Raw genomic sequence first — 26,463 nt, 5'->3', positions numbered from 1 at the left:
AGGCTAGCCAGCACATGAACGAACGTGAAAGCCAGAATTGGTTTAAAGAGCTAAGACTGTGTGCCTTGTAGGTGAAGAGGCTGCCGAACGTTCATGAGAACAAATGTTCGTTAATGCCTGTGAAGCTCAGCTGAGAAGTTATTGTCCTTGTCGTCCTCATCTGAGGCTACTTCCAGCAGCATATTGAGGCCCTCGACAGGTTGAGAGGGCCAGTAAGGGCAAGGCACAGGGGTTAAGTGTTTGGGTCAAGCATCAGATAGACTTGGTTTCAAATTCAGCTCTGCCCTCTAATAGTTGTGTGAGCAGGCAAATCACTTAACCCCTCCAGCCTCAGTTTTCTCACCTATGAAATGGAAATTCCAGAAGTGCTTACCTCGGGTGGTGGTGGTGAGGCTTAAATGAGATACTGCAGGTAAAGCTTTAGTGAGCTAATCCGCAGAGTTTAACCTAGGACCTGGCATGTCCTGAGTGCTCAGTAAATAGTAGCTACTATTGTCAACCCCCCCAAGTGGCAAGGTGATCCCTGGGAAGTGGTCAGAGGGTGATATTCAGTGAATGCCTTCCATCCTGTCCTGTCAGTGGGGTTTCCCGGAGCAGGTGGACTCGTGGCTGAGCTTTGACTCTGGCCTGCCTTCTTCAGTACTGCAGCAACAGATGAGACTTGAAAATTCCAGAGCTTAGAATGACTCAGACGCCTCCAGCAGGGACCATTACCATGAGAGAAAGCCTCCGAGGTTCCCACTACCACTTCCTCCTCCACCCCAGGGTCAATTCCTGCCAGTCCCTGTCCCCAGGCCTAGGACTTTGGCTGGTGAAAAACACTCTGTGGACTTACTGGTGGTTTGTGACACTTACTCTGATGCTTCCTTTTCATTTCTTGACAGTACCTGAACCAGTTTGAGAACTGCTGTGGCCTGCGGGAAGGAGCCATCCTCACTTTGCTGAGCGACATTGGTAAATCCAGCCCCAGAAGGCAGGCCGTGGCCTACAGGGCAAGCACATGGTGCCCCTGAGAGCCCTTGTGCACAGACAGAGCCATTTCAGTCCTCTGGTCTTTAGAGCGGGTAGAGTGGGGCGTCAGCAAGAGGCTAGTCAGGCAGGCACTGAATTCAAATAGATTTCCCTTCCTTCCTGACTAAGTCATGCAGCGAGTGATGATATATATAAATAACAGATTTCCTTTTCCATTAAAAACTCCACTCCCTACTTTCCTGGAACAGCCAGCGATGGAATAGGTTGTCATCTGAATGAATTTTGTTCTTGGCATCAAATTTTTCCACTCCCACGTTGGCAGTTCTCTTGCACACTGCCGGTGTAGGGGAACTGCCCTTGTGTACTCCTTTGATGCTGTTTGCGGATGAAGGTATCCACAGCACTATCTGAGGAAGTCAGGGTGGCTTTGGGAAGGAGAAGAGTAATCTCAGCCTGCAGAACTCAGGCGGGATCTCCTAGACCCAGGAGCCCCTGCTCCAGGAGGTAACGTGGAGGTGGATCTCCAGAAGCTGATAGTCGGCGGTGACGCCAACATAGGGAAACAGACATCAGAAGTGAGAAAGGGACTTGGCCGGGGCCTTTTGTGTGTGTGTGTGTGTAATGGAGCCTTCGTGGTGCAGCAGTTAAGAGCTGGGCTGCTAACCCAAAGGTCAGCAGTTTGAATCCACCAGCCGCTCCTTGGAAATCCTATCAGGGCAGTTCCACTCTATCCTATAACGGGTCGCTATGAGTCAGAATCGACTTGACGGCAATGGGTTTGGTGTGTGTACCTCTCCAAGATTGTTGGTATAGCTTGAGATTTGGGACCTAAGGTTTAAAGATACCCAGAGTTCATCTCTGAATGTTTGCTCCCACATTGGGGAGATGATATCATTATCATTTCTCGTCCATCTCAACCTCTTTGGAGCTGTTTTTTCATTTTGTTTGCTTAAACTTTTTTTTTTTTAAATGTCAAACATATATAAAAGTGTAAAGGGTAGCACAGTGAAACCCTCCTTGATTCGGTTGTTAACGTTTTGCCACATTTGTGAGGCTGTATTCTTTAACCCTTGGTCTGCAAGCATAGGTAGTCCTCCAGTCTTTAAAACACGCCGCTTCACTAATACGGGCCTGCCCCTTCCTTACTCTTTGCCTCTTAGCAGGAAAGGGAGAAGAAATGAAGCAATGACGTTTAAAGTTAGGCTTCAAACAATTTGGTACGTAAAATTCCCGTCTTACTCTAGATCTTCTCTCTTTGTCCCTTTGAATGGAGCTCCCAGCGAAGGCAAGTCGTCTGATTTTATGTCCTCTGATTTTAGCGGGTATCTCACCACTGGCCAAATTGATTCATTGTGCGTTGGACCATGTGTGGGTCTACTGAAAGAGCCCTTTGTCTCCCTTTAGGACCTAATACCTAGAGGAGCTAATCCGTAAATCATGAATTCCACCTGTTTTCTTGATACCATGCCACAAGGCTCACCTATCCGTGTCTTGCTTAGATATTTCCTTGATTGTGTCTTTTACCCCCGTGGCCACATCATTAACTTGTTCTCTGTTGAGTTGGCAGAGAACAGCAGGGGCAACCCCAACAAAGGGAAAGGAGTGCCCACACTTGGAACGGACTGGAAGAAAATATGCTCAGGAAATGCTTCAGAATACAAAAGAGTTATGGTAGATGAGCTCCAAGAAAAACTCTGGGGCTCGAGCTCAGTCATGAGGACCTTGCAAAGGAAATAACCTGGTTAAATCTTGTATACAAGATTTAGTAGGTTGGGAGCATTCTTTTGATCTTCATTGGCAACTTTTATTTGTCTTTGGTTAGAGCTTCTTCCAGTCTTTTTTTTTTTTTTAATGTCATTTTCTCAAATGTTTTTCTTTCACTTACTGGATTATTTATTTATTCCATAAATAGTTAAAGTCTTTAAATTATTGCCTCAAGTATACGTAACTGACTGCTTCCTCATGTAACTTTTTACTTCCTCAAGTAATTTTCCACTGATATTAATAGAACCTTCCACTGGTTGCATGTTCTTTTGGTCTGGGTACATTCTGAGCCCAGATGACTTGTGTGGTAGTTTTCATATTATTTATTCAAATTGTGTGTGTGGGTGTGTTTAAATCATATGTAAATCAGAATAATAAGGTAAGCTTTCAAGTGTTGTTCAGCCTCTCCTTCCGTAGTGTATGAGTAGTAGTAAACTGCTTTGAGTCACTGATTCCCTGTCTTTCCTCTCTGTGCCCCCGAACTGGAAATAATCAGGCTTTGAAGCACTAGTAGGAGTCCTGTAAGTGGCGAACACACTTGGCTGTTAACGGAAAAGTTGGCAGTTCAAGTATACCCAGAAGCACCTTGGAAGAAAGGCCTGGCAATCTACTTCTGAAAAATCAATCATTGAAAACCTTATGTAGCACAGTTCTGCTGTGACACACATGGAGTCACCATGAGTTGGAATTGATTTGATAACAACTAGTGTTTCTGGCAGTACATGCACACTAGATAGAATTAAGCTTCTTTAGTCATTTCTGTATGTCCAGCATCTAGAACGGTAGCACCTACTACATGCAGCTGCTCAATAAATATTTGTCAAATGCCTGAATTAAATCCCAAAGGAAATGAAAAGAAGTAAAGACCTATTTTTGAAAAGCAGATGTCCGCATATAATTAACACTCCCAGGTTCAAATGCCAGCTCTTCCACTTGTTAGCAGTGTGACCCTGGGCATGTTAGGTAATTTTTCAGAACCTCAGTTTTATTATTTATTAAATGGGAGCATTACTGATGTCATCAGAATTGTTATATGAGAATAAAATGATATACATAAAGCCTGTAGCATAATGTCCTGTTCCTAGCATAATATCCAGTCAGCAAATACTAGTTCCTTTCTCATTTTCTTCCTGCTCAAAATTTGGCTGAAAAGCTGGGGAGCATGTTTTTCCCTGGAGATGCAAAGAATCCCTTTTGAGTTAAGATCGATCCCCCTAATTTGGGTTGGGACCAGAGGCTGGGAACCAGTGAACTGGGGTAGGTGGTTGTGTTATGGGATTCTCTCCCTGGCATCGGTGCCCCTGCCTGAGATGCAGTCCCATCTCAGTCACCTTTGGGATGCAGTCGCGTCCTCTGATTCTGTGGTTGTATCTGAGGGGGCTGGTAAGCCTGTACTTTATTTTCGTTTCCATTTCTGACATGTGTACAAGATTTAACCAGTTTATTTCCTTTGCAAGGTCCTCCTGACTGAGCTCGAGCCCCAGAGTTTTTCTTGGAGCTCATCTACCATAACTCTTTTGTATTCTGAAGCATTTCCTGAGCATATTTTGTTCCAATCCGTTCCAAGTGCGGGCACTCCTTTCCCTTTGTTGGGGTTGCCCCTGCTATTCTCTGCCAGGCTAACTTCAGATAAGCGGCAGAACCACACCCTTGGCTGCTGGGGCCAGATTTATTGCCTTCTCTTCTGCGATAAACCTGTTTGTCCCTATTTTCCTCCGTACCACCCACCTCCCAGAGACGCCTACTCATGGCAGTGTCAAGATAATAGACAGATTTTCCCAGACAAGTGTATGTAGGGTTTTTCCAGTGACGATTTAATTGCAGAGCACATATGAGAAAACGAGTAGATGAGTTGAACCCCCGTTTCCTCTGCCAGGGCAAGCCTATTAAACCGTTGCTCTTATGCCAGTAAGAGAGGCAGGAACAGGTGCAGAGATAGCCAGACGCGACCCTAAAATAGCTCAAGAAAGTTGTATATAAGTGGATTCTGTTTAAACAGGCTTGCTCATTATCCTTTGGAAAATATATTGGAGTGTGTTTCCTTCTGCCCACAGAGGAACAAACTCCTGAAACACTCACTCTACGAGGGTCCAGCGGCTGCACTCTGGAGGCCCGTATCCCCAAGGCCAGCTGGGTGGACCAGGACCCACTAATGGCTTTATCTGATCTTAGCATTGGTCTTCCTTGGTTCTCCAGGTGCCGATTTGCTATAGTGACTGACTGTGCAGTCCTCTGAGCCTTCAGGACATAACCCTTCCCCAGGGCCTCCTTTTTGTATCTGCTTTATTCTCGGAGTTGCTATCTCTGACCCTATTGGAGTTGCTCCTAACAGGCATCAAGTACTTCAACATTAAAAAGCAGAGAGGATTCAGAGAACACACGCCCTTAGGGAAGAGAGTTCCATTCCAGGAATCAGAAAATTGGGCTCTCTATTTAGAGTGTGGAGACCTGGTGGCACAATGGTTGAGAACTACAGCTGCTAACCAAAAATGTAAGCAGTTCAAATCCATCAGCCACTTGTTGGAAACCCTATGGGCCAGTTCTACTGTGTCCCATAGGGTCGCTATGAGTCAAAATGGGTTTTGGTTTAGTTAGAGTGTGATGCCCCTGGGTGGTGCAAAAGGTTAACGTGCTTATCTGTTAACTGAAGGTTGGCAATTCTGGACCACCCAGAGGTGCCTTGGAAGAAAAGCCTGGTATCTACTTCCGAAAAACCAGCCATTGAAAACTACGGGGTAGTTCTACTCTGGCACGCATGGCGTTGCCATGAGTCAGAATCCACTTGACAGCGACTGGTTTATTATTTAGTGTTTCCCTTACCACGCACACGGATTGCCTTCCTTATTCTATCAGGTACCTCAGCCAGAACACACTGTTGATTTATAACAAGAGATGACCTCAGGACTTTGGATCATTCGTATATAAAATACGTTGGAAAGCATAAATATCCAGATTAATAAACATAATAATACTAAAAGAGAAGACAACTGGATTTCAGTCCTGGCTTCTCTGCTTTACCAGCTCTGTAACCATGGGCAAACTTTCTGGGCCTAAATGTTCCTCAGCTTTAAAATCAGGGGTCTGTGGTTGGTGGTTTCTGAGGGCCCTTCTAACTCTAAATATTTCATTTTTCACATAACTCCTTTTCAGAATGGCTGCCCCAGAATGCTTTTGATGTCTGCTCCAGTATGTGTCCCAGCCTGACTGTTCCCCACAGGCTCTCCCACCTCTCCCCCTGAGTACTATCTGTTTTGTTTTTTTATGGCTTTCACTTTTTTTTTTTTAACATTTTATTGTGCTTTAAGTGAAAGTTCACAGAGCATATTCATTTCCCATTGAAAAAAATTATACACGAATTGTTTCATGACATTGGTTACAATCCCTGCACTGTGTCAGCACCTTCCTTCCCCCCGCCCCCCGCCCCCCGCCCCCCTTGAGTTCCCCGTTTCTGTTCGTCCGGTTTTCCTGTCTCTTAGTGGCTTCCTTTGCCTTAGCCAAGTTGTTCTGACTTCCCCTGTATTGTGTGATGCCTTTCCCTTCACCAAAGTTAACACATGTCTACTATCTAGTTAGTGGTTTCCGCTCCCTGCCCCTCCTCGGTAACCCTCAGAGATTGTTTCTTTCTGCGTGTAGCCCTTTTCTTGAGTTTTTATAATAGTGGTCTCATACAGTGTTTGTCCTTTTGTGATTGACTTATTTCACTTAGCATAATGCCTTCCAGTTTCATCCATGTTCTGAGATGTTTCATGGATTCATCATTGTTCTTTATGTTTGCACAGGATTCCATTGTGTGTATGTACCAAAATTTGTTTATCTAGTCATTTTTTTTTTTTTTGATTTTGTTTTTAAATTGTGCTTTAGGCAAAAGTTACCAGGGCAAATTGTTGTTTTTAGGTGCCGTTGAGTCGGTTCCAACTCATAGCGACCCTATGCGCAACAGAATGAAGCGCTGCCCGGTCCTGCACCATGCTCACAATTGTTGTTATGCTTGAGCCCACTGTTGCCACCACTGTGTCAGTCCATCTCGTTGAGGGTCCTCTTCTTTTTCGCTGACCCTCTATCAAGCATGATGTCCTTCTTCAGGGACTGATCCCTCCTGATAACCTGTCCAAAGTATGTAAGATGCAGTCTCACCATCCTTGCTTCTAAGGAGCGTTCTGATTGTACTTCTTCCAAGACAGATTTGTTCATTCTTTTGGCAGTCCATGTATATTCAGTATCCTTCCCCAGCACCACAATTCAGAGGCGTCAGTTCTTTGGTCTTCCTTATTCATTGTCCGGCTTTCACATGCATATGATGTGATTGAAAATACCATGGCTTGGTTCAGGCGCACATTAGTCTTCAGGGTGACATTTTTGCTTTTCAACAATTTATAGAGGTCTTTTGCAGCACATTTGCCCAAAGCAATGTATCTTTTGATTTCTTGACTGCCACTTCCATGGGTGTTGATTGTGGATCCAAGCAAAATGAAATTCTTGACAACTTCAGTCTTTTCTCTGTTGATCATGATGTTGCTTATTGGTCCAGTTGTGAAGATTTTTGTTTTCTTTATGTTGAGGTATAATCCATACTAAAGGCTGTGGTCTTTGATCTTCATCAGTAAGTGCTTCAAGTCCTCTTCACTTTCAGCAAGCAAGGTTGTGTCATCTGTATAACACAGGTTGTTAATGAGTCTTCCACCAATCCTGACGCCTGTTCGCCTTCACATAGTCCGGCTTCTCAGATTATTTGCCCAGCATACAGATTGAATTAATATGGTGAAAGGATATAGCCCCGATGCACAGCTTTCCTGATTTCACGCAGTATCCCATTGTTATGTTCGAATGACTGCCTTTTGGTCCATGTACAGGTTCTGCATGAGCACAGTTAAGTGTTCTGGAATTCCCATTATTCGTAATGTTTTACATAATTTATGATCCACACAGTTGAATGCCTTTGCATAGTCAGTAAAACACAGGTGTACATCTTTCTCATATTCTCTGCTTTCAGCCAAGATCCATCTGACATCAGTAATGATATCCCTTGTTCCACGTCCTCTTCTATATCTGGCTTGAATTTCTGGCAGTTCTTTTTCAATATACTGCCACAACCATTTTTGAGTTATCTTTAGCAAAATTTTACTTGTGTGTCATATTAATGCTATTGTTAGATAATTTCTGCATTCTGTTTGACCACCTTTCTTTGGAATGGGCACAAATATGTATCTCTTCCAGTCACTTGGCAAGGTAGCTGTCTTCCAAATATCTTGGCATAGACAAGTGAGCACAGAACACACCCTGAGAAAACTCCCTTTTCAACCGATCATATGATTACGTTACATCAGATTATATTGTGGAAGGTGATTACGTTATGAAACAGCACGTAGAGTAGGGTTTAGCCTAAGCACTGGGAACCATAGTCTAGCTAAGTTGACTTAAAATTCATAGTTTGTGATTCTCAAAACCCACTTTTTCCATCTCTCTTCCTTTCATATGCACTGTTCCTGTTTAGAATGATGTTCCTGTACCCCACCCCCCAGTGATCCAAAGTCGTCTTATCTTCCAGAGCACAACTTTAGACCTGCCCTCTCCAGAGGCACTTCCCTCATTCACAGTGATTCTGCCCTTCATGAGATTCTTCTGCCCTTACTCCCTCCACCACTCATTTGATTCTTGGTATCATTATTACTGTTCCGTGTGATTTTTGCCTGTGCCTTGAAACTAAAGGTTGACTTTTGGAACTTGGGGCCAGTTGAACAGGACCGTTTATGTAGTAAGTGCAGAAAACACTTTCATTCAGTGGCACATTTTCCATGATACTCAGCAGATAGACAATACTCGTTGAATGAATGAGAGAATGAACACTTTGCATTTTCTCTCATCCCTTGGCGTTACTGCCTTGGAGGCTAATTTAGTCAAGAAACCTCCAGCTGGACTAAATCTTCCTCCACACGTCCACACTTGGTCTTCTAGTTTGTTTTGTTTGGAAAATCAGTGACATCAAGGTGGCTAGCACACAGTAGGCACACAGTAAACTTTTGCTGAATGAAGGAACATCCTGTTGGTGACTGCCGTTTCTTTCTCTTAACGTCTCAGATTTTTTTTTATTGTGCTTTGCATGAAGGTTTACAGAACAAACTAATTTCTCATTAAACAGTATACATACTGTTTTATGACATTGGTTAACCACCCCACGACATGTCAACACTCTCCCGTCTACCTTAGGTTCCCTATGACCAGCTTTCCTGTCCCCTCCTGCCTTCTACTCCTTGCTGCTGGGCTGGTGTGTACCTTTAGTCTCATTGTGTTTTATGGGCCTGTCTAATGTTTGGCTGAAGGGTGAGCCTCGGGAGTGACTTTATTGCTAAGCTGATAGGGTGTCTAGGGTCCATACGCAGGGTTTTTCCAGTCTCTGTCAGGCCAGCAAGTCTGGTCTTTCTTTTTGAGTTAGAATTTTGTTCTACAATTTCCTCCAGTTCTTTCTAGGACCCTCTATTGTGTTCCCTGTCAGAGCAGTCAGTGGCGGTAGCCGGGCACCGTCTAGTTTTACTGGACTCAGTCTGGTGGAGGCTGTGGTAGATGTGTCCCTCAGTCCTTTGACTTAATCTTTCCCTTGTATCTTTAGTTTTCTTCATTCTTCCTTGCTCCCAAAGAGCTGAGACCAGTGGAGTATCCTAGATGGCCACCCACAGGTTTTTAAGACCCCAGAATGTCTCAGCCTTTTGATCCACTTATCTTTCTACTTCATTATAAAATATATATCAAACAAAAATGTTTCCAAGGAAACTAACAATCCTTTTAAATTTGTGGTGTAGTTAGCAAGGATTAATGGGCCCAACCCTTATAAAATTGCTTTTCTACGTGGAATTCTAGCTGATCCTATATGTTCCTTAATTTATGGTTTATATCTGTAAAAATATGCTGGAGCTGTGGTTTGGAGTTTTGGTTCGTCAATAAGAACTATAGAATTGTCACATGCTTTAATTGTACAATCGTGTTTGCCTCATGAGCTCAGAGAAAAGCTGAGGTAACAGCTTACGTGCTGTTCCTGATAAGGGTAATACAAAAAGACTGCTCTTTCCCTGGGGTGGTTCTTTAACTTGGACCTTCTTCGTGCAATAATAGTCTGTCCAGGAAGTACCACTGCATAGTTTCAAAGCTCACAGTGTCTCTTCTCCACTGGCAGTACTCAGGACTGATATTCTTCTAGAGATAACCCCGTCTTCAGAGTGGGTGTATCTTACAACTCTTTCGTATAATTGGAACATGAAAAATTAACTTTTATGCTTTCTGGTGTGGTTTTTTAATTTTTATACACATGTACTATTACTACTGTAAGGGGGTTAGATTTTTTTAATTTTTATTTGTTTATTTTTTATTGTACCTTAGATGAAGGCTTAGAGAACAAACTAGTTTCTCATCAAACAGTGAGTACACACATTGTTCTATGACACTGGTTAACAACCCCACGACATGTCAACACTCTCCCTTCTCAACCTTGGGTTCCCTATTACCAGCTTCCTGTTCCCTGCTGCCTTCCAGTCCCTGCCCCGGGGCTGGTGCGCCCCTTTAGTCTTGGTTTGTTCCATGGGCCTGTTCAATCTTTGGCTGAATGATGAACCTCAGGTAGATTTTTTTTTAAATAAAATTCCAAATGCTAAAGTGTGTTTTTTCTTAATCTCAGTATCTGATTTTCACCCAATTTAAATCAAATTAGATTCTCTTGGCTTCAAACTATTTTAATTCATTTTATGATACTACACTTCAAGTACCATTTTGTAAAACATAGTGCAGTCAGACCAAACTAAGCTTTTTAAAGACAGGTTTCTGAAGGGAAGCCATTGAAGAAGTTCTGCCTCTCAGAATTTTGACTATTTTAGCCATGTAAGAGCCATTCAAATCCAAGAAAATATATATAAACTTACCTGAAAAAGCAAACAAACAAAAGCCAGTTGCTGTGGAGTGAATTCTGTCTCATGGCGACCTCGTGTGTGTCAGCATGAAGCTGTGCCCCGTAGGGGTCTGATTGGTCAGAATAGATCTCCAGACCTTTCTCCTGAGATACCTCTGGTTGGACTCGACCCACCAACCTTGCATTTAGTAGCCAAGCACATTAACCATTTGCATTGTCCAGGTACTCCAACGATACCTGAAGAAGTCTATTCTAGACTATTAAGTTGACAGTAAATTTGTTGAGAATAAACAATTACTCTGAAGTAAGAATTAAAGTTTGTTATGTACATTTGCTTAAAAATAAAAATAAACAACTATTAATACTAACCTGTGGATTCTGTTACCAACTTGAAATTCCTCCTCGCTGAAGATGTGGTGATACAACTCTTAATCAATGTGGCGTAGAGAATAGTTCTTTCAGGCTCAGCTGGACGCCCTTGCCCGCATTCAGAGGGCTTCTTGTGGCATCTCACCCACTGGCGTCCATGTTACTTGCACTGAGATGTTTACGTCTAACTTCCAGGGCTTTGTCTTAGTCTGGACTTAGATGCTTGTTCAAAATGCAGTGAGTCTCGATTTTCATATATTCTGCCTTTGAACAAACTCAGACTTTCATATATTCTACCCTGATACTCTTCAGCGGCTTGTCCTATGCCAAAGCTGGTCTTTTGTAAATCAGTCAATGAGCAAATATCTCGAGTTACTGAACGACAGCGCTCCCTGCCAGCCAGCAGCTCAGTTTCAGCGGTAGCACCATCCCTCTCTGCACGGTTGTGTTTGGGGTTATTAGAACACTCTATTAGACTTTAATTGTTTTATAAAAATAGGAAAACAAAAACGAAAGTGCTGATAAGAAGCATTAGCCTTTTAAAAGCTAACACAGTTGAGAACAAGATGGAATGGGCTTTTTTAGGCATGTTGAGAGCAGCGAGTCTTTAACTTCATTTGGACTTTCATTGGACCCAAGCCAATCTGTTGTGTTCAGTTAACGAAAAGAAAGAAGAAAAAAAAAGGCACAGGTATGAGATGTTGGAGCTATATGGTCACAGGCAGGGCTGAAAAGGGTAGATGTAATTAGAAGTTTTGTAACACAGTTGAATGTTCTGAAATGAAACTCCTGTTTTTAAGATATGGCCGTTGTTCAGCTCTCTCAGTTTGACTTTGAGATATGTTTTCAGGAAACATTCAACATGAAAGTCTTTGTTTTTGTTAAAACCAAACCAAACTTGATGCCATCGAATCAATTCCAACTCATATAGGACAGAGTAGAACTGCCCCAGAGGGTTTCTGGGGAGCAGCTGGTGGATTGAACCGCCGACCTTTTGGTTAGCAGCCAAGCTGTTTAACCACTATGCCATTAAAAAAAAAAAATTAGGTGCCATCAAATCGATTCTGACTCTTAGTGACCCCATGTGACGGAATAGAGCTGCCTCATAGGGTTTCCTAGGCTGTAATCTTTTCTCCTGAGGAGCCTCTGGGTAGGTTCAAACTGCCAACCTTTTGGCTAACAGCCAAGAGCTTACATGTTTTATCACTTGGTTTTTGAGGAAGGCTTTGCTCCTCCTCCTCCACACAGTGCTGATCCTCACTGCTCAGCAGAGCAGACAGAATGTCTACCCAGGGCTGCGGGTCTGCCCACCTCCCTGGTTGGCTCTGGCCACATTCTCACTCTGACTGGGTGAGTTTGTATGTGTGTGGTGCCAAAGGCAGAGTGTGTTATGTAACTCCTCAGTAGTGGTGGTATTGCTTTTTAGTTTAATTTTTTTTTTTTTTTTTTTTTACAAGAGATCATATCATTTACTTGGAAGTACATCATTGTCATCCCTCTGAGCCAGATAATATAATCCTAAATAATTTTAAAATAGAGGCATGGTATTTTATAATGTGGACCTACCATAATTCGTTCAACCATTCCCTGATGGATGACTTTCAGTTTGTTCCAGTTTTTATCACAGCCCATGCTATGCAATGAGCATCTTTATATGTGTTATGATGCTTTTAATTTTCCAAGCTAGATTCTCAGAAATGGAAGTAATGGGACAAGCAATATGTGTACTTTAAAATTTAATAGACGTTGCCATATTACTTTCTCAGAAATATATAATTTTACTCCTTCCAGCAATATAGGGGAGAACCCTTTGTCACCTGAAATTCTTTCTAGTTGAAGAGGTGAAAAGACATTTCATTGCTTTAATTTGCATTTTCCTGACTACTAGTGAGCTTGAGCAACTTTTCACATAATTGTTTACCTCCCAGCAGTTCATTTGTGTTTCTTCTGTAAATCACGTCTTCATATTCTTTGTCCATTTTTCTAGTGGATTTTTTTTTGTTGATTTGTAAGAACTTTTTATATATTAGGAATGTTTACTTTTTGGCATATGTGTTATAGATGTTTTTGTCCCAGCCCTTTTATTTGTCTCTGACTTTGTTATATCTTTGGTCATAAACTTTTTGAATATTTTGACACTACTTTTATTCTGTGGTATTTTAGACTGTTGCTAATGTGAATGGGATTTTTTTCTTTTCCATTCCAACTAGTTATTGCCGACATTGAGAAAAGCCATTGATTTGTATACAGTTATTTTGTTTCTAGACACCTTATTGAATTCTTTCCAGTTTTTAGACTATTGGGTTTTCCAGACATGGAGTTATATCATGGAGCCCTGATGGCATAGTGGTTGAGAGCCTGGCTGCTAACCAAAAGGTCAGCGGTTCAAATCCACCAGCCCACTCCTTGGAAACCCTAGGGAGCAGTTCTCCCCTGTCCTATAGGATCACTATGAGTCGGAACCGACTCGATGGCACCTAACAGCGACGACAGTTACATCATCTCCAGACAGAGAATTTTATGCCTTTTCAATACTTAAACTCCAATTTTTTTCATCTATAGTACAATTCTAATTAATACCTCTATTAAAGGTATTAAACCTCTCTTACGGGTAAAAAGCATGTCCTGAACTGCAGATAGCTCCCCTGTTGTAGGCGCCATGACCCTCCTTGTGTTACATCATCACATTTCCTCTCCATGGCCAAAGCTGTGGGAATCAAAGGACTTCTCAGCCAATATTGGGCAGACTACTTCCCTCCCAACTAGAGCCCAAGCTTTGAAAGTTGGGGATCACGTCCTTTATTTTCTTTGTCTCGCAGAACGTAGCAGAGAATTGGGCACATAATAAATACATGTTGAACTGTCAAACATGTTGCATTTGTTTCTATTCTGTCCTTCCAGTGCTTCCTCCGCTTCTCCCTTGAAGCCAGCTTTGATTCTACCAGGCTCAAGAGCACATGACCCATGTACTCTGCCCAGAGGGCCTTTCTCCCTTGCCCAGATGGTACAATTTTGATTTGAACCACTAGGCTAGTGGTTCTCAAACCTTATCGGTATCTGCATCAGCTGGCAGGCTTAAAACAGATTGGAGGACCACCCTCAAAGCTTCCCATGCAGTAGGTCTGGGATGGGGCTTTAGAATTTTCATTTCTAACCAGTTCCAGGTGCTACTGGTCTAGGTTATACAATTTGAAAACCATGGCACTAAACTATATTTGATGACCTTACGGGTGCAAGGCTAAGACTTCTTTGCATGAAGAAGCTAGCAGTTGTCTAAATTCTGCTGGCATAGTGAGGTCCCCGTCTCACAGAGTTTATTCACTTCACTGCCTTTACCTGAGGAACATCCGCCCAGGTCCCTTCCCTCTGCCGTGAGTTTCTGCACCAGCAGTCACCAGCCATGTGTCAGAGGGCACACAGTATTGATCTTTTACAGGAAGGTTAGCAGAGTCTGAAATGAAAAGCATTTTTGAGGTTCACGAAAATTTTCCTTTCCACTCTCTCAGCCTCTGCGCTTAGATACCTTCATGAAAACAGGATCATCCATCGGGACCTAAAGCCAGAAAACATCGTCCTACAGCAAGGAGAGCAGAGGGTGAGACCCCCGGGGACTGACGACACCCTGCAGGGCCACCTCGGGAGCAGGAACGTGCTCTGTGTGTTTGTGTACATTCCTTGAGTGAAGCTTTGATTCTCTGGTGGTGCTTTTTGAATTTGAATAAAATCCAGTGAGAAGTTCTTCCTTGCAGATTGAATGGATCACATTGTTCATTGCCCAAGTTGCAGGAATCTGATAAGGAAAATGTTTGTCTTCCTACCTCGGCCTCCTCCCCTTCTAGACCTTTGGGACCAGCATTTCTTGGAAACAGACTTTTTGTTTGGCATTTGTTTCAGAGCCTTTTTTTTTTTTTTAATTTCTAGAGTTTTTTTGGTTAGAGTAGTTTTAGGTTTATAGAAAAATTGAACAGAAAGTACAGGGAGTTCCCATGAACACCTTGTCCTTCCCTTGCCCCCTCCCCCCTTCCGCCCCAGTTTCCCCTGTTAACATCTTGCATCGGTGGGGTACATTTGTTACAGCTGGTGAACCAATACTGATAATTATTATTAACCAGAGTTCATAGTTTACATTAGGGTCACTCTTTGTACAGTTCTGTGCGTTCTGACAAATGCTTAATATCATGTAGAATAGTTTCACTGCTCCAAAAACCTGTGCTCCACCTATTTATTGCTTTTCCTCCGCCAGCCCCTGGCAACCTATTACTGTCTCTATAGTTTTGCCTTTTCCAAAGTATGTGGCTTTTTCAGAGCAGCTTCTTTCCATTAGCAGTGTACATTGAAGGTTCCTCCCTGTCTTTGTGGCATGATAGATCATTTCTTTTTATTGCTGAATAATACTCCATTGTGTAGATGTACCACCATTTGTTTATCCATTCCAGAGCCTCAACTTTTTTTTTTCAATTTTTATTGGGCTTTAGGTAAAATTTTGCAGACCAAATTGGTTTCCCATTGGATAGGTTGTATATAAAGTGTTCTGTGACGTTGGTTGCATTCCCCACAGTGCGTCAGCACTCTCCCCATTTCTGCCCTGGGTTCTCTGTTTCCTTTTGTCTAGATTTTCTACCCCTTCCTGCTTTCTCATCTTTGCTTTTGGGCAAATGTTACCCTTTCAATCTCGTATAATTGATTGTTTTAAGGAACATGTTCCTCTTCGGTGTTATTGTTTATTTTATGGGCCTGTTTGTTGTTTGACTGAAGGGTGGTCTCCGGGAATGACTTCAGTTCCAGGTCAGAAGGGTGTCTTAGGCCCATAGTCTCTGGAGTTCCTCCAGTCTCTGTGAGACCAGGAAGTCTGGTCTTTTTGTGAATTTGATTTTTTTGTTCAGCTGTTTTTCTCCTGCTTTGTCTGGGACCCTCTGTTGTGATCCCAGTCAGAGCAGTCAGTAGTGGTAGCCGGGCACCATCTAGTTCTTCTGGTCTGGGGTTAGGCTGTGGTTCATGTGGTCCATTAGTCCTCTGGACTAATTGGTCCCTTGAGTCTTTGGTTTTCTTCACCCTCCTTTGCGCCGGACAAGGTGAGACCAATAATTGTATCTTAGAGAGCCTCACGTTTTGATGCTAAAGTGGAAACTAGCTGTATGTTGGTGCTGGATATGGCTGAGAAGAGGCATTTTGAGCTGGCATTGTCCACCCTGGGGCTCTTTGTGAGCGCATCTTCCTTGGCCCTCTTGAGTGGCTTCCCTGCTTAGCATTGTGGTATTAACCTCTCCAACCGAATGACACCATGGTCTTTCACCATGTCGTTTGTTCAGCTGAGGGTAATGAGCAAGGGCTCAGCTGAGCAGAGTGTAGTAACTGTGGGTCACCTAATCCCTCCTGATACAGTTCCCATCAGCATTCCAGGCCTGACTGTGACTATCACAGCACTCACCTTTGTTCCATTCCCTGCTCATTCTTGCCAGTAATTCTGAGATTTGAGATCTAAAGATATTTACTGTGAAGGGACTAGCCCGGTCTTCCAGGTTATAAAGTCTGGTTTTACCAATCTTGAGGGCTGACTCATGGTCTGTTAATTTTGAACTCCTCTCAATATTGGTGGTAGAGCAAGGGGGTACATATGTCTAAGCATTTTTAGTATTTGTTTTCTTTTGCCCTAAGGTTGAGGCTGTTTGTTCTCATATGTTGAAGTTGTTTATTCTCATATGTATTTGGTGGCTCTTGGGAAATTAGGATCTGATATCATCTAGGAATTTGGAAATATCCTCTTCTCTAACAGCAAACAATTGAAATACTTATAGGACAATGTATTTTCATAACCCTCGAATGTTCTCCCTCACCCTTTTTTTCAGTTAATACACAAAATTATTGACCTAGGATATGCCAAGGAGCTGGATCAGGGCAGTCTTTGTACTTCCTTTGTGGGGACCCTGCAGTACCTGGTAAGAAATGGGGTTTACATGTTTGCTTATCAGTTTGTTTCTGATGCGTGTGTTTGTGTAGCTTCTCTTTTCGCACCGTCTAGCACCTACGTCTTGGCTAGCTTTTTGGATGTTTCCTGTATATGTAGGAATTGCTGCATGAAGGCAGACACATCACCCATTTACATCAGCCTCTTTTGCCTCTGGAAGGATACAGTCATCTCCAATATCAAAAGGGCTAGTGTGCCCTTCCACAGTCCCATAAGGTCTCTGTGCTTCAGTATTTTACCTGGAAATAAAGGTTTAGACTAGTTGCATTGCTGGTCTGTAGAGGCCAGTTTTCATGAGGTGTCTCAGGAGCTATTGAGGAGGCTGAGCTCTGAGCTCCCCACTCCTCCGTTACATAATTTAGTCTGAATATTGGGGTTCTGCTTGAGTTCTTCATTCAAGAAATATGATTGAGTGTAGTCTATGTACCAGGCACTGTGTTAGGCACTGGACACAGTGATAAAAACACAGTTATGGCCTTGGCCTTTGGGGACTTAGAGTTTAGCACGGAAGCAGGCATTACCCTAATACAGATAGCTAAGAAACTGCAAGGGTGATACATGCTCTAAAGGAAAAGTGCAAGACGCTGCAAGAATATGTATTAAAAGGATCTAACCTAGTCTGGGACCTGAAGGATGAGTAGGTGAAAAGGGGTTGGAGGTGGGGTTGGGGAGAGGAAGTGGTTAGAGGAAGTTCCAGGCAGTTGGGTAGCAGAAAGTACGTGTGGAATGTAGAGAATAGGAAGAGAATATCTTGAATTAATGCTGGAGAGAGGTAGGAACGGATTTTTCTTTGCCATGTTGCAGATTTTAGACTTTATCCTAAAACCTCTGGAAAACATTGAAGGGTTTTAAGTTAAAAGGATCAAGTTTACCTGTTTGAAAGACCACTCTTGCTACAGTGTGGAAAGTAGGTACAGGTAGTTCCTGACTTGGGACAACTCTGTCGTAAGTCATTTCTGATGTAATCGAATACCTCTTTTTTTTTTTTTCATTATTATTGCCTTTTATCATCAGTATCGTTACAGATCTTATCTTTATTTGTCTTTGGGAGTTTGCGTGAGAATGAGAACATCACAGACTGTGCGCTGCAGCACTGTATGTAGTACATATTACTCACAATAAAATAAGAAAAAAAAAACGAGGTATCCGAGTTATGTCAGTTTGGGCGTCAGTGCTGTTCTTTGTAACTTGAATATGTCAAAAGCCAGGAACTACGTGTAGTGGGCAAGTAGGTAGGAGGCTATCGCAATAAGCTGGTTCAGAGCTGGTAGTAGCAGTGAGGATGTACAGAATATTAGATTCAAGAAATGCTGAGCGCTGAGCTTCTGTTAAGGGTGATGGAAAAATTGGGGAACAGGTACAGGTGGTAGCTGAACAACATGATGGATATAATTAATAACACTAAATTGTACACGTGAAGATTGCTGCAATGGCAGATGTTTTATTATGTATGTATTTACTACAATTTAAAAAAAGAGAGAAAAGTGTAAGACACTGCAATGATGTTCCATTGAAACCAGTGTTTTTCACAGGGGTCCTGACTTGGTAGTGGAATGTGAGATCGCAACCAGCACTAAAACAAAGAGAGCAGAAGATATCACAGTGTATTGTATATAGAAGGATAAATCCTAGGACATGAAATTTTGTTTCAGTTGTTGAAAAAAGAAAAGAATGCAATGGAAATCGTAAGAAAAAAAAAGTGCATAGCAGAGATATTCAGGAAGACTTGGTAATTACTTGCAAGCAGGTGGTAACAACCAGTAAAATTTTGGTTAAATAAAGGAGTCTGCACTTAAAAAAAAAAAAAGTTGAAAGCCACTAGGCTAGATGAGTGTGCGTATCCTATCTAACTCCTAAGTTAAAAAAAAAAGAAAGAAATTGTTTGACATGTTTTTGAGGGTATTTATATTTCCTCTTCTCTATACCATCAACTGTGGGCTCTGTCAGTTTATTACCTGCTTTCTGGAATAGAGGCTTCACAGAGTGGTGACCCATGGGAGGCTGTGATTCAGGCCTCTCGGTCTGTACGTAGGTCCTGCTGAGCATCCTTTGAGACCGTCATCAGCTCAGCAGCTACTCAGCGAGGGGGACCCTGTGCTCTGACCAGAATGCTGGGTCAGTTTGTTCACTCACACGAGCTAAATTAGCCCTGTCCATATCCAGACATGGTAACTGACCTGACCATCCCCAAATTTCTCCTCATCATTTGAACTCCCTGACCTTTCCATAAGTGTCACATCTCCAGCCATACCATGCACATCCATGCCTTTGCTCATAATGGTCCTTTCTAGAAGCCCTTCCTTCTCAGACCGGGCCTGCTCGCCCCTGTGCTTTGTAGCTTTCTCCGTCACCCCAGCTCTTTCTGCTTCTGCAACAGTCATACATCCGGCTTTCTCCTGCCTGGTTGTGAATATCCCATCCCATTGTATGACCACACATTACTTGGCTCAGGAAACTCGGTCAGTGTGCCGATGGCATTTAGTGCACCATCGTGCATTTAGTGTGCACAACCTGGTGTCATTTTCCTTTGCTGTATGTGGTGTACCTCGTACCGCCTCATCTGTACACAGTGCCTACAGCTGTGTTGGTTTTCAGTAAGTGCTTGAAAATGCTGCAACCCTCACTTTTAGAGGAGAGAAATGAAGCACAGAGGAGGAAACTTGATGTACTCTGGTCTACCTAAAAATAACCCCTAGGGGCCCTGATTCCCTAGCCTTTCTGTTGCATTTAATGGGAGTGAACAAGGTAGAGAAAAACTAAACATGCTCCACGTGGTCACCTTCTCACCCTTGAGCTGACATACCGGTGCACCCCAGGATGGAGCCAGGAGCGGGGGCGGGGGACACAGTTAGGTGGGCTGGGCACCCCCTCCTGCAATGGCACCTCAGAGGGAGGCGCAGCTCAGGAGTGTCCCCGCGATACGCTGTTGCAGGCCCCAGAGCTGCTGGAACAGCAGAGGTACACAGTGACGGTGGACTACTGGAGCTTCGGCACCCTGGCTTTTGAGTGCATCACTGGCTTCCGTCCTTTCCTCCCCGACTGGCAGCCTGTGCAGTGGTGAGTGAGAGACCAGGCCCAGTACCCAGGCGGGAGGGCATCCAAAGGAAGGAGCGTATCCCTCTATTTTTGTTCGCCTCTCTTCACCTGTCCCATTTCACTAGCCAGGCCTGAGAGATCGGTGGGTTGTCTCCTCTGAGAGGAAGGCCTGTTGGGACCAGGCAGATGGGCAGTCAGAGCACTGACAACCTAGAAAAACACAGTAATGATTAAGCACTGCGATGGAGTTTGACAACCTGAGCATTTTACTGGAAATGTAATACTATGTAAATGACATTTGCCCTATTTTCAGTAGTAATAACAAGTCAGTGCCTTCATGGGTATCGTTCCAGTGTCTGCATTGTATTGAACGTACTAGGTGTGAATAAACAGAAGTAAAAGATATGTATATGCACGTGACAGATAATAAGTAATATTTACTTGGAAATTTATTGTTACAAATTTTACTACACCAGAATATAAATGTTTGCTTCAGAAACATAAGAAAGTGGTTTAAAATGAACACCTAGTAAGTAATAATAATTAAAAAAAAAAAAAAGAATTTCTAATAAAAAAACCCAAAGGAACTGGAAAAACTTTTGAAATAGAACAGTCAAACTGGACAGGCATTAGACTGAAATCTCTTGACAGTGTGATGTTTTGAACACCTGAACTAGGTTATGATTCTGCTAGTTAGATGTGTATTTCAGCCTTCTGTCTTCTTAAAACACAGGTCGCAGTTGCCATTAGAAAAACTGGGAAGAGAGGAAGTCATTTTTAAATTTTCTTTTTTAAAACTGTGTGTGTGTGAGGCACTTTGCTTGTGACATCATTAACTGTTGGCAGCAACCCTGAGGAGTAGGTCTGGTGGCCTTGTTTTACAGCAGCAGCTGAAATGTGCTGAGAAAGTTGTTCGAGATCAGTCTCTAAGGAGGTGGGATCCAGATTAACATTTGCTTATTAAATACAAAAAAAATTTAAAAACCCAAAGGATACAATTACCGTTTTCAAGGTTACTGTATATTCTTTAACTTTTTTTTACTGATGATAAAAGTAATGCATTTTTTATTTTACACATGTGAATCACTATAGGAAAGCATAATTTAGAAATTAACACCCTCCACATCAGTTAGTCTTCATTCAAAGTTGTCCCTTCAGAGGCCACACAGTTAATTTAAATGATGTTACTGTTGCTCAAAACATTTTTTTAATAATTTTTTTTTAACTGTTAGTAAGTTCAGATGGCTCAAAATTAAAGAAGTATAAAACAATATACACTGAAAAGTCAGTGTTTTATACCAGTCTCCTAGCCACCCAGTCCCCCCTCCCCCCGCCCCCCCGCACAGGCAACAGGTATCATTGAGCTTTGGTACACTTCTAAGGTCTTTTATACATACATAAGCAAATTGGCACATAATCGTTCATTTATGCCCCTCACCCCCTTTTTTATTGTGCTTTAGATGAAGTTTTACAGAGCAAATTAGTTTCTTATTGAACAATTAATACACATATTGTTTTGTGTAATTGGTTGCCAACCCCGTGATGTGACAGCACTCTTCCCTTCTCAACCTGAGGCTCCCCAATTCCTTTTGTCTAGTTGTCCTGTCCCCCCTGCCTTCTCATCTTTGCTTTTGGGCTGGTGTGCCCATTTAGTCTCATATACACGGTTGAACTGCGTGTGTCATTGTTTGTTTTATAGGCCTGTCTAATCTTTGGCAGGAGGATGAACTTCAGGAGTAACTTCGGTACGGAGTTAAAACGGCGTCCAGGGGTCATACTCTTGGGGTTTCTCCAGCCTCTGTCAGGGAATTTTTGTGAGTTTGAATTTTGTTCTACGTTTTTCTCCAGCTCTGTCAGGGACCCTCTATTGTGATCCTTGTCAGAGCATTTGGTGGTGGTAGCTGTAGGCAGGCACCATGTGCTGGACTCAGTCCGGTGGAGGTTGTGAAAGTTGTGGTCCATTAGTTCTTCGGACTAGCCTTTGCCTCGTGTCTTTGGTTTTCTTCATTCTCCCTTGCTCTAGATGGAATGGGACCAGTAGATGTATCTTAGATAGCCACTCAAAAGCTTTAAGACCCCAAGCTTATTCACCAAAGCAGGCTGCAGAACATTTTCGTTATAAACTATGTTATGCCAGTTGAACTAGATGTCCTCTGAGACCATGGTCTCCAACCCTCAGCCCAGTAACTTGGTCTCTCAGGACGTTTGGGTTTGTCTGTGAAGCTTCTGTGGTTTTGCCCTAGTCAGGTTGTGCTGACTTCCCCAGTATTGTGTACTGTCTTACCCTTCACCGAAGTTGCCACTTACCTACTATCTAGTTAGTGTGTTTTTCCCTCCCCTCCCCCCCATAACCATCAAAGATAGTTTCCTTCTGTGTGTAAACCATTTCATGAGTTTTTATAACAGTGGTCTCATATGCTATTTGTCCTTCTGTGATCGACTTTTTTCACTCAGCATCATGCTCTCCAGATTGATCCATGTCATGAGGTGTTTTGCAGATTCATCATTGTTCTTTCTCGTTGCGTAGTACTCTGTTGTGTAGTACTCTGTTGTGTGTGTGTGCGCACCCTGGTTTGTTGTTTCCCCCTTTTTACACCAGTGGTAGTGTGATGGGCACCCCGTTCCACATGTGCTCTTAGAGCAGTTTTACACTCTGAGAATTTCCTTCAGAGCCAGTTCATCTGCAACACACACAGAAGTGCTTTTCTTGAATCTAAAGAGCACTGCATAGTTTCATCACCCCTCATTTCTACCAGGTTGACTTTGTTTTGTTTTTGAGTTTTGGAGACTATGGAAACAATCGAAAAACAAGAAGCAACTATAATCACACAACCTGGAAGCAACCACTATAATACTTTTGTGTGTCTCCAGTCTCGTCAGTGTGTGCGTGTGTTTTATGCTTTTTACGATATTCTCAGTTCCTGGGTCACATAAAGAGTTAGGCATCAGGCTGCTAACTGGAAGGTTGGCGTTTTACACCCACCCAGTAACGTCTTGGAAGAAAGCCCTGGGGATTTGCTTCCGGAAAGATTACAGCCAAAAAAAACCCTGTGGAGCTCAGCTCTACTCTGTAACACATCAGGTCATCGTGAGTCGCAGTCGGCTTGACAACAACAGGCTTTGTTTGGTTATGCATACTCTCATATAACCTGCTTTTCCAACTTAATATTGAAAATACTTTTCCTTTATTTGCCTGGAACAACAGAGGAAGGAGAGCCAGGAATAGGAGGAAGCTGTGGAAGGTGTGGCAAATTGCCTCCATGAACAACTGCCTCCTTTGCCATGAGACCAGCAGAACTGGGTGGTGCCTGGCTACCATTACTGAACATTTTGATCAAAGATTCCATAGAGGAATCCTGATCAAAAGGGGGAGAATGCAGACAGAATTTCAAATTCTCATAGACCCCAGATTTCCTGGAGTCAGGAAGGTTAGATGAACCCCTGAAACTGTTGCCCTGAGATAATCTTTAAGCCTTAAACCAGAACTGTCCCCTGAAATCTTCTTAAGACCAAACAGTGGTTTAGTTTAACTTGTAAAAAATGTCTGCTTTGAGCATTATGTTCTTTTAAGAACTATCTATATGGAATCAGACTGACAACAGCAATTCGAAAGATTAGGTAGGAACCTTAGGGGGCAGTGAATTTGCTGTAACAGGGGAGGAACGACTCAGAAAAGGAGGACGAGAATGGCTACACAACTCGAAGAATGTAATCAGTGTCATTAAATGGTACATGTAGAAACTGTTGAATTGGTGTATGTTCTGCTGTGTATATTCTCAATAGCATCAGCTAAATAAAATTATATTAAAAAAACACTTCTATGTCATTATGTTTTTCCACATTATGTTTAATGGCTGTATTCCACTGAGTGGCTGTGCTGTAGTTGATTTCACTTATCCCCATTTTTGGAAGCATAAGTGGTTTATGATTTTTACTTCTTGAAATGCCACCAAGAATAACATCTTTGTAGGGAAATCCATGTGCATCCACAATTATTTTCTTAGGATAAATTCCTAGAAATGGAATTAACGGATCAGAAAGTATGCACATTTTTTTTTAATGCGTGCTAACAAGCGGCTCACCAGCAAGGTTGTATCAGTATACACTTCTACCAGGAATACACCACGCAGTCCCTTTCACCACACCACTGCCAACACTGGCTATTACCATTTTTCTAAATACCTTTCTGGAAGTAATAAAAAACATTAACTTTTTCAAAGAACAAATATTTACATCATAAGGGTGTGTATTCGTAAGAATGAGGTAAGGCCTCTGCAATCAATTCCAGAGGAGTAGACGGCACTGGGTTAGGGTTATGTAATGGCAGCCCAGTTCAGTCAGCATTTACATGCCAGACATTAGTAATGCTACCATGAATGAGGCAGTGTCCCTGCCCTTGAGGTGGCTGGTGAAATGGCAAGAGTATGCCCTCCTGTGGTGACTTTAAACCAGGCAATGCTCATTTAGCTACATTAAAAAGAAAAAAACCCAAACCCATTGCAGTCAAGTTGATTCCAACTCATAGCGACTCTATAGCGACCCTATAGCTACCTAGCTCTGGGATATTGAGGAATTAGCTCATTAACTTGTAGTCACATCTTATAATGTATCCATCATAAAATTAGCTTTAAAAATCTTCACTGCTTTTAAGTATCCAGGGAACTGTTGTATTTTTTCAGTTCAAATATTGAACTTTTCCATTATTTATGACAAGGCAAGTTTACCCTTTCAAGACCCCGTTATTTCTGTGTTGAATTTTTTTGCCGATACCATGTGTTTTCATTAGTAGAATCATGCTGAATTGTTCGGTGTGTCTAAATTTTTGGTAGGTAGTATGTTTTTTTCTTGCCCCCTTTCACAAGCCAAGCCTCCTGAAAGGGTTAGTATCCATTAAAATGGAAGAATCAGTGCTATTTGAAAATATATCCGTAATGGCTTAGTGTCTTTGTAGTCAGTCTGTTCTCTGTAGAACCAGCTCCCTAGAACTTCCCTCATCAGTGATGGAAGGTCAGTTGACCACGTTCCGATGAACTTCTAGGAAACTCAATAAGGAGCTGCTTTGTGGACTAGTTTGCCTCTCTTGTCTGCTATTTAATGTCATAGGCAACTATTTCCCTTTCACTATCTTGTCACAGATGGCCGGTAGATAGTAATTTCATGACAAATGCGATTTGGCCTTTGTAATTCTATCATAAAGCTACTTTGAAATACATTTTGGTACCAACCTAAGTAATAAGCATTTTATTTCACATATCCTTTTTAAAAAAAAAAAAAAAACTTCCCATTGACAAATTAAGTTTTTCTCTTAGACGATCATGTAACTTTTATATAATCAACAGTCCTGGAGCACCTGACTTAACAATAACCCCAGTTACAGCAAGAGCTGTAAAGCACTGCCATCCACCAGCTCTTCTAGATTTCCCCTGTACTCCAGGTAGGCCATTTCACCCCTTGCCAATGAAAAGTGTTTGGGGCTAGAGCATTTTTTTATTTGAATTTCCTGAGTGTCTTTGAAAAGGATGTATTTGGGTATTCAGACCCAGTAGAAAGAACACCAGACTTCTGAGTTGAGTCCAGTTCTTCCAGTCTCTGGTTGTGTGGCCTTGGGCAAATTACTTTGTGTTCATTTCCCTATCCTTAAATAAAAAAAAAATTTAATGTCTACCACATAAGGATTATCATAGCAAATAAGAGGATATCAAATCCCAGGTGCAACATTAGAACCAAAGTATTTTGTTATCTGTGAAGCATTATTCAAATTTAAGTTATCAGCGAGAAGATTTGAAACTGATGAGATTAAAAAAATTTTTTTCCTTTAAGTACTATTTCAGATGCATCAAGAAGTTCACCAAATGCCACATACTTTTGTGGTTACGAGGTGGGGGAGGGAGGGAAGATGGGAGAGGGTTATTTACTGATTAGTTAGTAGATAAGAACTACTTTAGGTGAAGGGAAGGACAATACTCAATACACGGAAGGTCAGCTGAAATGGACTGGACCAAAAGCAAAGAAGTTTCCGGGATAAACTGAATGCTTCAAAGGTCAGTGGAGCAAGGGTGGGGGTTTGGGGACTATGGCTTAAGGGGACTTCTAAGTCAATTGGCAAAATAATTCTATTATGAAAACATTCTGCATCCCACTTTGAAATGTGGCGTCTGGGGTCTTAAATGCTAACAAGCGGCCATCTAAGATGCATCAATTGGTCTCAACCCACCTGGATCAAAGGAGAATGAAGAACACCAAGGTCACACGATAACTAAGAGCCCAAGAGACAGAAAGGGCCACATGAACCAGACACTTACATCATCCTGAGACCAGAAGAACTAGATGGTGCCCGACCACAACTGATGACTGCCCTGACAGGGAGCACAACAGAGAACCCCTGAGGGAACAGGAGATCGATGGGATGCAGACCCCAAATTCTCAAGACCAGACTTAATGGTCTGACTGAGACTAGAGGAATCCC

General features: G+C 42.4%; 1 protein-coding gene across 4 annotated transcripts in view; it reads left to right on the top strand.

Moving 5' to 3' along the window:
* IKBKB (inhibitor of nuclear factor kappa B kinase subunit beta) overlaps window positions 1-26,463 on the top strand; it is a 68,953-nt gene that overhangs the window by 23,376 nt on the left and 19,114 nt on the right. For all 4 annotated transcript variants that reach the window (XM_049866391.1, XM_049866389.1, XM_049866390.1 and 1 more), the window contains exons 5-8: window positions 885-954; window positions 14,503-14,591; window positions 16,843-16,932; window positions 19,894-20,018. In XM_049866391.1, coding sequence (XP_049722348.1) covers window positions 885-954; window positions 14,503-14,591; window positions 16,843-16,932; window positions 19,894-20,018 — 374 coding nt within the window. The remainder of the gene's footprint in view (window positions 1-884; window positions 955-14,502; window positions 14,592-16,842; window positions 16,933-19,893; window positions 20,019-26,463) is intronic.

This window comes from Elephas maximus, chromosome 22 (genome assembly GCF_024166365.1).
Source record: "Elephas maximus indicus isolate mEleMax1 chromosome 22, mEleMax1 primary haplotype, whole genome shotgun sequence".
NCBI lineage: Eukaryota > Metazoa > Chordata > Mammalia > Proboscidea > Elephantidae > Elephas > Elephas maximus.
Note: the sequence above shows the minus strand (reverse complement) of the source record. Positions and strands in the feature narration are given on the sequence as shown.